This window comes from Bactrocera neohumeralis, unplaced genomic scaffold (genome assembly GCF_024586455.1).
Source record: "Bactrocera neohumeralis isolate Rockhampton unplaced genomic scaffold, APGP_CSIRO_Bneo_wtdbg2-racon-allhic-juicebox.fasta_v2 ctg1771, whole genome shotgun sequence".
NCBI classification, from domain to species: domain Eukaryota; kingdom Metazoa; phylum Arthropoda; class Insecta; order Diptera; family Tephritidae; genus Bactrocera; species Bactrocera neohumeralis.
In genome coordinates this window covers 1-12060 of record NW_026089838.1, presented here as the reverse complement: position 1 = coordinate 12060, position 12060 = coordinate 1, and the positions used below count along the sequence as shown (strand labels likewise).

General features: G+C 34.5%; 1 protein-coding gene across 1 annotated transcript; it reads left to right on the top strand.

Annotated features, from left to right (window-relative positions):
* Positions 1 to 7599: 7599 nt before the first annotated feature.
* Positions 7600 to 11579, top strand: LOC126766582 (uncharacterized). Its single transcript, XM_050484339.1, has 2 exons — positions 7600 to 7743; positions 11188 to 11579. The coding sequence occupies exons 1-2, from the start codon at positions 7623 to 7625 to the stop codon at positions 11499 to 11501; spliced, it is 435 nt and encodes a 144-aa protein (XP_050340296.1). The 5' UTR covers positions 7600 to 7622; the 3' UTR covers positions 11502 to 11579.
* The last annotated feature ends 481 nt before the right edge of the window (positions 11580 to 12060 follow it).

Here is a 12060-nt window from a genome sequence, read left to right as displayed (position 1 = left end):
ACTTTGTACCGCCTACCAGTCAATGAATGTGGTGTTACAGATAAGCAGAACTTTATGATTTTTTGAAAGCAATACAATGAATACATATAATGTTTATAGCGGCCCGGTACGTGTTTCGCTACGTATGAAGTGAAATATTAAATCAAATACGATTTTCAAAAGGAAATAAAAACGAACATGATTTTAAATGCTGTATTGCCAGTAGATGGCGTTGTGTGCATCAACTTTGGTCAGCTGCATGCATATGCACAGTTGGCAACCCACGCAAGATGCAATGACATAAGTGACTTGAGTTTAGTAACATAAATATCGGCATTTTCTTAAGCTTTTATCGGCTTTCGTTAGTTATTGTAATTCAATTTGTTTTAATATATTGTTTTGAAACGATATATTAGCCGTGTTTTATTGGTAATTTTATGTTCACGGCTATTGTGAAAATTGCAAGCGAAAAGTGATTTCATAGAGGTGAGGTCTTTGTTATTGCGTGCTCATTGGTTCGGTTATTCAAAGCTGCGTTGGATCGCATGCCAAATGATGACAATAAAGTCGTGATCAGAGCGGATAAACGACCTGCTGGAACGCACGAACGCCAATTTAACGCTCCAACAATAGATGAGGTTGCAGTTGTGATTGTTGGCGAAAGCCGGGAATCCCGCGATATTGTGCTCACACGTCGGGACTGTGGGCAATTGTAATGAATATCCGAAACTCATCGTTCATACGATGCATTGCAATACCCACTGATGTTTTGGCAAGGAGACGATGGATATTATATCAACATCAATATGATAAATCCATCGACCGGTAAGAGTAGATATCATAATAATTTTCTTTTCAATATGACACTAATGTCACTGATATCATTTTAGGTGGGGAAACTACCAGGAAGGTCACCAGAATGAATTTTTATGCGTATCGTTTGATGATTCGCCAAAATGTTGATAACTATTTGCTTCGATTTCGCCGATTATTTCAGCAATTTTTCGTCGATATGTATGCCAAAATAGAAGCGGAGCACCTCCTTTTTATCACTTTAAATCAAACCAAACTACGTACGGAGCAGTACATTCATTTACGCGATGCAATTAGCACCGAAGGAAATGCATCTGATTTTGGTCGGTTGACTACTTTACCGGCGACGTTCGTTCGCAGTCCACGTCATATGCATGAATATAGGCAAGATGCAATGACATATGTACGTCACTACGGCCGTCCAGACCTGTTCATAACCTTCGCGTGTAATCCTAAGTGGATAGAAATTGTTCAACTGCTGCTTCCTGGCCAAATATCAAGTGATCGGCACAATATCACCGCACGTGTATTCAGGCAAAAAATCCGGTCGCTCATGCACTATATTGTTGGACATCGTGTCTTTGGGGATACTCGATATTGGATGTATTCCATTGAATGACAAATAAGAGGCTTACCGCATGCGCACATTCTCATTTGGTTAGTCGAAAGAATACAGCCAGACCAAATTGATGACATCATATTTGCCGAGATTCCTGATTCCGAAACCGATCCAGACCTGCATGATGTCGTAATTACAAACATTATTAATGAACGGTGTGGCACCATTAACCCACAATCACCGTGCATGGTCGACGGCAAGTGTTCCAAGCGTTATCCACAAAATTTGACTGTTGATACCATCACTGGCAAAGATGGTTATCCACTGTATCGACGTCGATCTTCTGATGATGGCGGTAGAACAATCACAGTCAAAGTGAAAGGAAATAATTTCGTGGTCGACAACTCTTGGGTTGTTCCATATTCACCACTTCTTTCCAAAACATTCAGGGCGCATTGTAACGTGGAGTATTGCAATTCAGTGAAGTCCATCAAGTACATCTGCAAATATGTCACGAAGGGCAGTGACATGGCGGCTTTTGGTCTTCAAGCTCCTGACCCCAATGAAGAAATCACGCGCTATCAAAATGGTCGATACGTATGCTGCAATGAGGCGATTTGGCGTATATTCTCATTTCCCATTCATGAACGCTATACGAGTGTTACACATTTGGCAGTGAATCTGGAGAACGGTCAACGAGTTTATTTCACCCCAGCAAATGCCGCTCAACGTGCTCAAAACCCACCAGCGACAACATTGAACAGTTTCTTCTCGATTTGCCAAAGTGATCCGTTTGCACGTGCGTTACTTTACTCAGAGATGCCGCGTTATTACACTTGAAATGCTTCATCGAAGAAATTTCAACGTCGAAAGCAAGGTAATGTAGTTCCTGGTCATCCGGATGTGCGTTCTACTGAAGCTCTTGGCCGTATTTATACAGTTCATCCGAAAAATGATGAATGCTTTTACTTACGACTATTGCTGGTGAATGTTCGTGGCCCGACATCATTTGAATCACTTCGAACTGTCAATGGTGTAGTGCTGCGAACATTTCGTGTTGCATGTCAGGAGCTCAATTTGCATTCAGAGAATCCCCATCTTGATATGAATGAAGAGATGCACAACCAGGCTTTGGTTTTGATAGAAGATATGTGTTACCTCATGTGCGGCAGTTAGTTAGCCAGGTTGGGAATGACATCGCCTGATCGTGGAGTAAACGACGCTTTCGAACGAGAATTGCAGCGTGAACGTGAATATATATATATATATATATATCATTGTTGAATCCTCAACAAAAAGAAGTGTACGATACGGTGATGAAGGCAATTGATGATGGAAATGTCGGCATGATTTTCCTTGATTCGCCTGGTGGAACTGGAAAGACATTCCTCATATCATTGATTTTGGCTGCAGTTCGTGCAAGATCAGAAATTGCTGTAGCAGTTGCTTCTTCTGGAATAGCGGCAACGATGTTGGAAGGTTGCCGAAGCGCTCATTCTGCATTAATATTGCCATTAAACCTGCAAGCGGTTGAAGAACCAACATGTAACATAGAGAAACATTCAGCAATGGCCAAAGTTTTAATAACAAGCAAAATCATTATCTGGGACGAATGCACAATGTCGCATAAACGCGCGTTAGAAGCTCTGAATCGCACTATGAAAGATCTGCGTAATGACGCAAGATTATCATATTTTGGAGCAACGGACATATCATACCGCAAATATGAAATCGAATTGGTTAAACAAATGTTTTTCTAGCAAACAAACATTAAGTAACAGAATTATTTCGCAGTACAATGTATGCGTGTGCATTCCGACACTCTTTAAGGTCGATATTATTGAATAACATACATATCTATTATTATATATAACATTATACCCATGTGCAACATTGACCAGAGAGCACAAAAGATATTATGTGTGTGTGAACACAATACCAACAAATAAAGTGCAATTGATGTTGGCAATTTGGCGGAAAGATGGCCCAGTTTTTGTACTTTTGCCCTGGCGTATGCATGTATACATACCAGAGACCTGCACGATTAAGGTAGGCATCGTACGATTACGTTACTAAGTAACACTTCTGACGATTACCACGATGCGAAGGTAACATTGCGCATCGGCATCGCAGCATCGTGGCATCGTACGATTACTATCTGTTATCGTCAATGGCAAATGAAACGAAGTATGTACATACGCACAAAAGAAAATTCTGTGTTTCTTTTATTTACCTTATATTAGGAAAAAATTAATAAAATTCTCTTCATTTAAACATAAATTAATTCAATAAAAACATAACATAACACAACACAAATTAATTCCAGTAAATAAAAATGAATTAAATATATCTGTTATTTTCTGATCAAAATAAGCAACGAATTAAAAAATAAAAAATATTTAATATGAACTTAATTTTTTTGTTGTGAATGCAAAAATAAAAAATGATGTCCAGGATTTTTCTTCCTTTCAAATTTGCTCTTTACTTCTTTAATATATGGTTTGCCAAACTAAAATATCTTTCGCTTTACACTCAGACGCTGGAATACATGTAAAAATTTGTCGTGCCAGTCTAGCCCAATCAATGTAACCTCATCTTCGCGACGCGCACAATATGGTGAGCAACATGTTGTAATCGGCGATGCCGCGATGCCGATGCCCACGTTGCCGAGGCCCACGATGCCGTTACGTAGCGTGTACTCGCCGCATCGGCATCGCCGCTTGCTAACATGTTACTTTTTTAATTACTCGTGCAGGTCTCTGATACATACCTATATACATACATATATAATTAGGTATGTATTTATGTAAGTATGCAAGCCTCTAGTTTTGTTACTTTTTAGCCTTTGTGTGTTTATTTTTGTTGTTGTTATATCAGCTATGTGGCAGCTGATTTCGGATAGTATCGGGTGATTTTTTAAGAGCTTGATACCTTTAAAAAAAAAACGCATAAAATTTGCAAAATCTCATCGGTTCTTTATTTGAAACGTTAGATTGGTTCATGACATTTACTTTTTGAAGATAATTTCATTTAAATGTTGACTCATGTGGTTTCAACAAGATGGCGCTACATGCCACACAGCTCGCGATTCTATGGCCATTTTGAGGGAAAACTTCGGAGAACAATTCATCTCAAGAAATGGACCCGTAAGTTGGCCACCAAGATTATGCGATTTAACGCCTTTAGACTATTTTTTGTAGGGCTACGTCAAGTCTAAAGTCTACAGAAATAAGCCAGCAACTATTCCAGCTTTGGAAGACAACATTTCCGAAGAAATTCGGGCTATTCCGGCCGAAATGCTCGAAAAAGTTGCCCAAAATTGGACTTTCCGAATGGACCACCTAAGACGCAGCCGCATCAACATTTAAAATGAAATTATCTTCAAAAAGTAAATGTCATGAACCAATCTAACGTTTCAAATAAAGAACCGATGAGATTTTGCAAATTTTATGCGTTTTTTTTTAAAAAAAAGTTATCAAGCTCTTAAAAAATCACCCGATAGTTGGCAAGTATACAATTATTAAATGTACACGCAAGCCTACAAACACACACATAGATATAATATTAAAGAAAAAATGTGTTTCATCCTAGATTTCATCAAAAATATCATAAGTAGAAATATTTATAAATAAACTGATATACATATGTATACTATATATTTAAAGAAACATCATCACAGTTATAAGCTAGTTGTCAGCCCTGATGCTCTAATCTGGGTTTCTATATAAAATGTGATTTATGAAGAAGAAATGAAGAAAAAATAACTTCAGAAATATACACGTAAATGTTGTTCCAAATGTTTTTAATTTGACACTTCGAATTTTTCCAAAAATTATACATTTTTAAGTTATGTGTTTTAACCAAATGAAATAAATGTGCATTATTACATATATTTGCGTGCGTTTGCTTTAAACCTGAGTGAGTCATGATAATAGACGAGCACAAAGAGACTAAACTCCACGAGTACTCAACGAAATCTTCAGCTTACAGTTATTTCGAAATTTGCAATACCGTAATACAGCAACATAAAACTTTTTTATTGCGACCAGCTTTTATTGGTCGCTTCTGACGGCTTCAATTGAGTTCAGTATCAATTACAAACTAGCATTACAGTAGTCATCAAATACAGTTTTTATTGCAATAAACTTGTAAACGGGTAGTTAAGTTGATATAATAAATACATACATATGTATATTTACGTGATAATACATTTTTCTATTTTTAGCCAAAGGGAATGCATTGAGTATGAGACTATGAATCGGTTGCTCCATATAGTACCTGTAAAGACAATTATAAATATAAAATATTTTGTTAAATATTTACTGTTTCCCTGCTTCCGATATTCCAAAAGTATTTCTGACACTGGAAATAACCTATCAGATTTCGAAAAAGTTTCTCCATTTGTCGTATCGGAAAGAGAGGGTCAGCCTAATATCCAATAAGAGCAGTTATAGCGATTTCTTATTAGTGTTGATCCCTTTTGTATTTGATACTGCACAAACTGCAGCGGGCAATCATTGAATCACCTGTTAATTACACAACAGCGCTACCGGCGATTCTAATAAAGTTTCTATGAGTTTCTTAACACGTTCGCGGACGTGAATGCTATAGCATTCATTTTCATACTGATGCAAAATGACGTGAATGCTATAGCATTCAAATTTTAAAAGCAATTTTTATTCATTTAATTTTTATACCATCTTAAGTTTTTGTAATTAATACACATTTCAAAATAATGACCAATTGGTTCATTAGATATTTTCATATTATTTTATCTTTTCCCCGTGTATTTACAAATTTCCTCACTGCATTCTAGTTGAAAAATATTTTCTATATCGTCGTGGATGCTATAGCATTCATTGTATATAACGGTTAAAATACGATCTTCTGACTACTCTTATAATATACATATGTCTAATTAGATTTCGGATATTACAACTAGTTTTAAAAATAATTGCCTGTATATTTTTGCAGCTCCCTAAAATTTTTTGCGTCCGCGAACGTGTTAAGATCCAATTGAGAATTTTAACAACAATTTCTTACGTAAACGTATTATCGGTGGCACGGTGTGTATGCGTAAGTTTTCCACATTAGTTCTTTCAATATTTTGGAGTTTGTATAGCTGCTACTGCTGGGTAATGTGACAAAAATTTTGCGAATATATCTTAAACGCACACCATTTCAACGAAATATTTAGCGCTAGTGTTTTGTTTTCTATTGTGTCAGCATCACCCTCTCTCGAAATTGGATTTTTAACATTGCAATAAACTTTATTACTGGCGGTTCAAGGAAGTTTTGTAAGCAATGGCTGATGGCAAGAATGATAGAATACAAGATTACGACACTAGTTTACAGTTAGTTTTTTTTCGGTTTAGCTCTTGACAATTCTTACAAAAACAAATACATTGTTCAACAATTTCGTGACGTAACAGTTTTGCGTTGAGAAGAACAAGCATAGAAATGCATACAAATTGTAAAAACAGAAAAGTAAACACTTTTTGAAATTCGCAAAATAATATTAATTCATTCGTCTTTGCAGGAAAAATTTCAGTGGAATGTTTAGAATCTTGTTGCGAGAAAATATGTATAATAATTAGTCTTTAGGCACATCCACAATAAATAGAGTAGCATGTGTGGAAATTGTTCAAATGAAGAAAACCAGTGTAAGTGTACTGTTGTATTTATTTAAATTTGTAAGCATAAATATATTAATTTTTTAAAATGAAACGCAGTGGCTTGTTGTGTAATAATTATTATGCAATTAAAGGATCGAAAACGAGTTTTTTCAGTTTTCCGGCCGATTTAAAAGTTGCCAAAAAAATGGGTGTTATTTTGCAAAAGAAATTATATATATTAATACTAAATTAATAATTTCACAATTCTTTTATCATATTTCCTTACATCTGATACATCTGAACTTATAATATATGTATATATTATATACAACACAAGAAACGTCTTCTCCATTTGAATCACAACTCAATAGACAATTTTATTATCAATAGGCCGATATATTTCTTTAGAAATGATTCAAATCTTTTCACTCAACAATATTCAATCGCTTCACTAAAACTTTTCATTAAAATCGAAAGAATTAATAATATTTTGCGAATTTACAAAAGTGTTTACTTTTTTGTTTACAATTTGCAAGCCATTTGACAGTTTTTCACTCTTGTTCTTCTCAACACAGAACTATGACGTTTCGTAATGGCGGTCGTCATAATCTTGTATTCTATCATTCTTGGCTGATGGTGAGGATATTGAAAGTTCCATGGACAAACAATTCCACGATAATGACGGAGGTAAACCGGATAAAATGTTTACGTTGAAGAAGTGGAATGCTGTGGCTATGTGGAGCTGGGTGCGACACTTGCGCTATTTGCAGAGTTCAAGTTATGGCTGAGTGACCACCTTTTCTACTGTTATTGTATGTTATACATAGCTCCGTAAAGGGTTTTTAATACATCATCTGGAATCAGTTCAAAGAATTGTGTTAATAGTAAATTGTACATTGTGCCTTGCTGTTAAGAAGAGCTCCACTTGATTTATCTACTAGAATATTTTGCAAAGAATGTATAATATTTATTTTAAGACGTTTTCTATACTTGTTAGTTTCTTGGAAACTCTTCAAATTATACTTCTGTTTCAGATAGTACCTTTTTCTTTTAATTAGTATAATATTATTCGAATTTTTGTGCCAGGTACCGTATATTATTATTCTTTATTTTAAAACGTATGTAATTGTTTTTCAACGGAGATAACGAGAAAAAGTATTTTCATTTTCCCTTGCATAATTTAATTCAGTATATTATATGAATATTCTCTTACCTATTTAATTTCCTCAACGCTGCAACATAAACCTTTAAACTGTAGAAGGTCACTTAACTGGTGTGTATACTTTCACAGCTACTGTTTTTTAATGCGTTTTTGCAATATATTGTATTTAGTATGAGAAAATATAATTCGATCTGTAGACAGTTTAAAATCATAATTTTGCCAACTAACTGTTTCAGATAAGTTTCGAAACGTTTCGTTTAATAACTGGCAATTTATGTTTTATTTAGCACGATTCCGGGATTACTTTGGCGGAGGGTAAAACCGAATTTCCGTATAAATGGGGCATGTCAAAAATATATAAAAATAGTATTTATTTTTTTAAATATTCACGATTAAAAGTTCAAAAATTTACACTAATAACACATGGTATTTCTCTATGTTTCACTAAATTTTTTCTCGTTTTTTCACTCTGATATTTTAATATACACTTCCAAACATTGAAATAAGTTCACATTTCACTTTTATTTTACCTAAATTTTTTAATTTAAAAATCACTTAGTGTACTCATCGTTGAAAAGCCGTTAGATTGTTTATACTATGAGTAAAACAAGCCTTGCCATATCTTAAATAGCAAATATGTAGGATTTTTAACAATTTTTCTTTGTTTGCTTTTTCGGTATTAACTATACTTTTTTCTATATTAACTATAAAAAAATTCTTTCTACATATGCACATATGTATATGTGTAATATGTGATTTTATGTGACTGTGAAGTACTTTCATATAGTACTCCTTTCTCCGTTGGCAAGCCTTGGGCACATTTAAAAATAACCCTGGTCGAGCAAATGCAGGTGATTCCAGTACTTTCGCATGTAGTACTCACTTTCTGCGTTGTGACCTTCGGTCGCTTTTGTAATAACCTGGTCGAACGAATACCTCGGGGGTGACTAAAGTACTTTCATAATTACTCTTTCTGCCGTTAAATAAAATATATTGAGTTTCGTTATAAAGTGGTTATATTTTTGGTTATCTTCACTGATATTGAAACAATATTTAGGTTTTCGTTATAAAATGGTTAAATTTATGTTTATTACATCTGTCAGCGCTACATTTATTTTTGATAATGCGTTTTTTTGTATATTAGGTGATGTATATCGTATATGTATTACAATAATGCCTATATAATATTGCTTATTTGTTTATTAAATTAAATAAAGAACATATCCCATGAATGAATCGAGAATTTTTGGAAAAAGGCATTTGTGTGAATTTCCTTATTATCAAATGGCAATTACATTTTCATCATAATTTTTAAGCACACATGATGTGTTCACTAGTGTAAAATGTAATTTTTAAAATAAAGATTTCTTAGGTAAAAAATGTGCAAAAAGTGTAAAATATGGATTTATCTAAATGTTTATAATTTAATTTAATTAATTTGAAATGAAAAATGTGAGTAAGTGGTTTAATGTGGTAAAATAGCTTGTTGAAATTTCAAATTTGAGATTTTGAACTTTAAGGTCAGATATCTCATATTTTAATCATTTAATAAGGAGGACTTCCTCTTTCCAAAGGTACCTTCAAATCGCGGCGCCAAAGAAATCGGAATTGTGCCATGCTTTAAGGTTGGTACGCAGCTCTCAAGTAATTACTCAAGAAAAAAAATACATTATTTCTCAAGTAATGTTGTAATAGTAACATCCACATTAGAAAGGCAAGAAAGAATAAACAAAGAAAACAAACTTTGTGCGTAATATGTATGTGTGTATGTGTATGGTAACATAAATATTTTCATTGAGATTTAAGAAATGTTGTTGATGATTGGTAGGTTTTATACAATATTTTAAAATGGAATATACTTTATAATAATGATTTCAACTAATTTAGGATGAATTTGACGATTACTTCGATTTTCCTTCAAGAAACAATTGTTGATTTGATGTTTCTTCGCAAAACCAGGTTTGCCATATTCACATTTTACTGAAAAAAAGTTTTAAAAATTAGTACTAGATTTCTTGAGCTGCGTACTAGCACAAGTAAATTTATCGCAGGAAAGTTTCTTGACCGTTTCTTAAGCGTTTTTTTATATGCAGTTTTTACGTTTCTTGAGAGCTGCGTACTAAGCTTTACATTTGTTCTAAAAGAATATGCAACAAAAGTAAAAAAAAACTTCAAAAATATATGTAATTATATATATAGCAAGTTTTATTTTGAGCAAACAAAAAACTAAAATATAAATATGATCTTCTTTAAGACATTTGTTTTGAATCAATCATATATTAATAATACCATTTGATTAAAGTTCACCTGGACTGACAAAAAACCGTATTTAGGTACAAATCTTTATTGTCGCCTTCAATATAGACTCTCGAGCGAGTAACACTGCTATTATTTTCCATACACTTGTTTAATGTCCTAGTTGAGATGGCCTTCGACGAAGTTTGTTTTTTTTTCTCTACTTCCTCTACTCACTAGACTCGACACCAGCAACGATGTGTTTGAATAATGTAAGGTCTTCAGCCTCTTCTCCACGTGGTTTTCGCAAAAGATTCAGGTATTTTCGTGCGAGTCTAGCATTGACAAACTTCATACCCAAAACATTAACCAAAATTTTTGGAGTCGATCTTTAAGAGATGTTGATAGCCTCTGGTGCCAACACAACGACTTTTAAGCACTATTTCTTACATTTTTTCGATGTTATCGACTATAGCAGAAGTGGATGAACCACTGGTATGAAGCAAATCTTCGATGACGTCACGACCTTCATTGAATGTTTTTCAAGCAAACCGTTGTTCAATTTTAACTTCACGTCGTCAACAAACAGCTGCCAAACACATACTAATTGACATATGGAGATCAAACTTCATATGAACAAAAAATTATTGATTTGGTTTGCGCGCGCCGTTAAAATGAACTATTCCGAATCAACTTTTATTCTGTTTTATTCGCTTTAGTTCAAAGTTTATTAAACATACAAAATGAAAAATATTAAATAAATATATGTTTAGAATGCACATTTGCTTTATACCTACATTGGGGTGTATTGATTTTACTCTCAGGCGATTTCCGGCAAACACTACCAGTAATACCACGATCGGCCGCTGCCGATGAGATCAATGCCTGCCTCAAATCATCACCATTGTGGCGTTATGTGTGGAAACTTCAGCTCACGACAAACATGCGAGTTGCATTGCTAAACGATCCATCTGCCGAACTGTTCTCCACTCAACTGCTAACTATCGGTAATGGTCATGTTCCTGTCGACGCATCGAAGGGATTCATTTCGTTTGCAATTTCGTCTCAACGAAAGAGGAGCTCATCAACAAGGTGTTTCCGAACATCATTGCTAACCACAAAAACTACGATTGGTTGAGTGAAAGAGTAATTTTAGCAGCAAAGAACAAGGATGTGGATCCCTTAAACTTCAATATCAAATCGTTGGGACACTGCATTCCTTCAAATCTATCGACTGTGTAACAAACGAAGACAAAGAAACCAACTACCCAACTGGTTACTTAGATTCATTGTTGGATTATTGCCTGACTTACCACCTGCAATTACAATTGAAGGTGTTGATCGTCATCATGCTCCGCAATCTCAAAATCCACAAAATTTATGCGGCGATTAACGTTTGGCGGTCATAAAATTCATAATATGGCGTTCAAGGGCGCTGCGAAGTTCTCATTCCGAGAATTCCAATAATTGTGATATACATTCAAGTTTTAAGCGAATCAATTTCAATTCGTCTACGCATTCATGTGACAATTAATAAATCACAAGACTGATCGCAAATTATTGTATTCGGTCTGAAAATCGTCTGTGTTTTCACACGGACATCTCTGTCGCATGTTCCCGTGTCGGAAAACCATCTGCTTTGATCGTTTTCGCATGACAATAAAACGAAAAAAATCCCTTTTTTCAAAGGGTTTTGG